Source organism: Morone saxatilis, unplaced genomic scaffold (assembly GCF_004916995.1).
Source record: "Morone saxatilis isolate NCDOM2014 unplaced genomic scaffold, NCSU_SB_2.0 Contig9, whole genome shotgun sequence".
Taxonomy (NCBI): Eukaryota; Metazoa; Chordata; class Actinopteri; family Moronidae; genus Morone; species Morone saxatilis.
In genome coordinates this window covers 4,434,882-4,437,999 of record NW_023340268.1, presented here as the reverse complement: position 1 = coordinate 4,437,999, position 3,118 = coordinate 4,434,882, and the positions used below count along the sequence as shown (strand labels likewise).

At 36.0% G+C, this 3,118-nt stretch overlaps 1 protein-coding gene across 1 annotated transcript in view; it reads left to right on the top strand.

The window, feature by feature from the left end:
- The window catches only part of LOC118343072 (doublesex- and mab-3-related transcription factor B1-like), a 3,239-nt gene extending 2,238 nt beyond the window's left edge, over positions 1 to 1,001 (top strand). The window contains exons 2-3 of the mRNA XM_035681815.1: positions 186 to 424; positions 508 to 1,001. Coding sequence (XP_035537708.1) covers positions 186 to 424; positions 508 to 612 — 344 coding nt within the window. The 3' untranslated portion in view covers positions 613 to 1,001. The remainder of the gene's footprint in view (positions 1 to 185; positions 425 to 507) is intronic.
- Positions 1,002 to 3,118: the final 2,117 nt, after the last annotated feature.

Sequence of the window (3,118 nt, the reverse complement as noted above, 5' to 3'; positions counted from 1 at the left end):
TCTCTTTCATTTCATATACAAACCATTAATTGGTGACTAAAGAATGAAAACAGCTGTTAGTTGCAGCCCAGTAATATTATCACGTTGCCTTTTTTAGACTAAATTATGACTAAAATGTAAGAATATGAAACCCCAGCTATATAAATGAGTGAACTACCATATAATTGTCCTACCTTCCCTTCCAGATGCCCCTCGCCTCGGTGAGTTTACCCACACTGCTCCTCCGCCCGTTATTCACTTCCCATTTACGATGTCAGGCCATTACCCCAGCTGCCGCGTGCCGTGTCCCAACCTCCTGCTCAACATGCCCCTGTTGCCCCCCGTACCTGCCGGCCTTTACAACGACGGCCTCTTTGGACCTTTAATGTTCCCCCACTTTCACCTGGGTGCTGTGCATTACCCTCCTCCACCAGAGGCTGCTGCTGTAAGTTCTCCCTGAATACTTTAAGACCATCTGTATTGGAAACCCTTCCTACTTTAACCACACGTTTGTGTTTAATGTTTCAGGATCGGGGACCGGTCTTCTTCACCCTCCAACCACCGCCGCTCCCAGAGCCCCTGCAGGAGGAGCTGATGCAGCCACAGCCTCCTCTTTCCACTAAAGACACTTAACTAAAGGAGGTGAATTAAAAAAGCACAGTGAGCAAAAAAACAAAACAAATGGGGACTAAATGATGAAGAAATGAACTATTTCCTCAAGGTTTTCCTGTTTTAAATGGAGAGGATTTTTTTTGTTATTTCTTTTATTAAGGATGCAGTTTGCAACCTGCTCGTTGCTCCCTGTTCGTTAAGTGTGTTAAGATTTATGGCATGTACTTTGTATTTGTATTTCTATCTTTGGAATTGATAATAAATTCAATTTAATCCGAAGTTAATTGGATTTTATTGTTTCTTACGTTGATAAATAGGTTATAAATCAGTGCTATTACTATTTATGATCAGCAATAAATTAGCAGTGCAACATACTTTTGTTCAGCTTACATTTTATATACCATTGATACCAGAAGAAAAATAAAAGTTTGTTGGGTTTATCTTTTCATATCTTTCCTTTTTGCTTTTATTTCAACATATTAATGATGCTATTAGGGATTCATTCAGTAAGTTTTTCACAATAAAATTACACTATCTTGTCCTAATCTTCAATGTAATTTTTTTATTTATTTTTTATATTTGTTTTAAAATAGACACTATTCATAAATATTGTGTTTTCTTCCATTGACAATTTAAATATCTTTGATCAGTCAACAATTTAACTAGTTTATTAACAATTTAACTAATATTTCATGTCTAATCGTATTAGTAGTAGCCAATAACTCTTTTAAGGAGCATTATTACACAGTCTCATTGCTCTAGTGATGGCTAACATTGAAATGACAGTTAAAGTATTTCATATATTAAACTTAAAACTATAACGAACCTCTATAAACTCTTATATATTTGGCGTTATCTGGTGTTTGATGGCGGTAGACGAACATCAGTTGAGCTCATAAAGACTCACCTCGCAGGTTGATGGACAACATAAGCAGTTTTACAGGTGCAGCAATAACCAACCTGACCCCCCCTCTGTCATCCATACCTGTGGTCTCTACCAACTCTACAGTGCAGGGCTACATAAACACTCCTGTAATAGCTTTAAAACACATATTTACAATTTAATCTTACTAATTTTACATAATACACACGTCTCATGAGTAATATAGATTAAACTAAATGTATAATAAACTGAATAAATACCAAAACATAAAACTCCTCCACCCACTCCCCTCTCTTCAACTCTCTACTTGGTTCAGCCCAACGAGGTCATCAGCTGAGTCCTCTGACCTCAAAGAGACAGTGGTTAGTAGGGATTTCAAAATAAAAGCAAAACTGTATTAGTTTTGTCCATCTGAACACAGTCAATGTGCATGTCTGTGTGTCTCTTTCAGCCTTAGTCTCCACCCCTTTGAGATACTATTGATTAATTGATTATGATAAGTTCATCTTGCAAGAGTAAAATAGACGATAATATTTATATTTAATAAACTAACTACTGAAAGTAAAAACTCACTTCTGCCACTTCCATTAAAATACCTAAAAATACACTAGTTACAAAATTATTAATGTGTCTGCTAATGAAACAATGAATTAGGGGATGGTGTTCATTGGGTTTGTTCATTTTAAAGGGGAATTTCCTCTTAAGAATCCCTTAAAACCCCCTAAAATATGCATATAATCCATTAAAATACCTAAAAATACCATAGTTAAGTGACTTCTCATCTACATTATTTTGTTTATACATTTCCCACTTTACCTCCTGGTCTGCTTCCACTCATTCTCTTTCACTCATGTTCGTCTTGTGCTTTCAGTTCTGAGGTCGATGCTAAGATGTACATTTTGTAATAATGTCCACCAGAGGGAGCGGGCACACTTCCCGTCCCAAGAAGACCCTAACTGGTTTGTCAGTGTGAGCTCACAGGTCTTCCACCAGGCCTGTTACATCTGAAACATTAACTTAAAGCAGCTCAGGTTTCTGTTTTTGTTTATTTTGTTCAGTTTCTGATTATCACATTGCATAACTACACTGTTGTTGTTAGTTCTCGCTGTTTGTGGGAGGGTAAAGGAGCATTTACTTAAAATATTTAGGATCTTTCATGCAAAGTCAAGAGGGGTCAAGCATCAAATCTCCACTGATATTAAAACAGGAAGAAACCCATCAAGCCATTAAATTCCTACTGTTGGAAACTATATTTATTCCATTACTGTACAATTTTATGCTACTTTACTCCACTACTTTTATTTACTGATTAAGAAAGATTAAGATTTTTACATTACGAAAATAGATGATAAACTAATATAAAATACAATACATTGTTAAATATTAACACCGTGGTTCCTGAACTGTTTTTGCTTGTGACCATGAGTTGTTCATTTCCAATCTAAACTCCTCAAATAGTTTAATTTAAATAAACGTCTGAGGCTGTAGTAAGTAAAACTCTCAAGTATTTAACACACACACACAGTCACACAAAACAAATCATCTTAACAATCACCCCTCAGATTTATCTTGAAGGGGACCCCGACCCCGAGGTGGATGAAACTACATAATACAGCAGCAGATGCATCAATATTAACAATATAA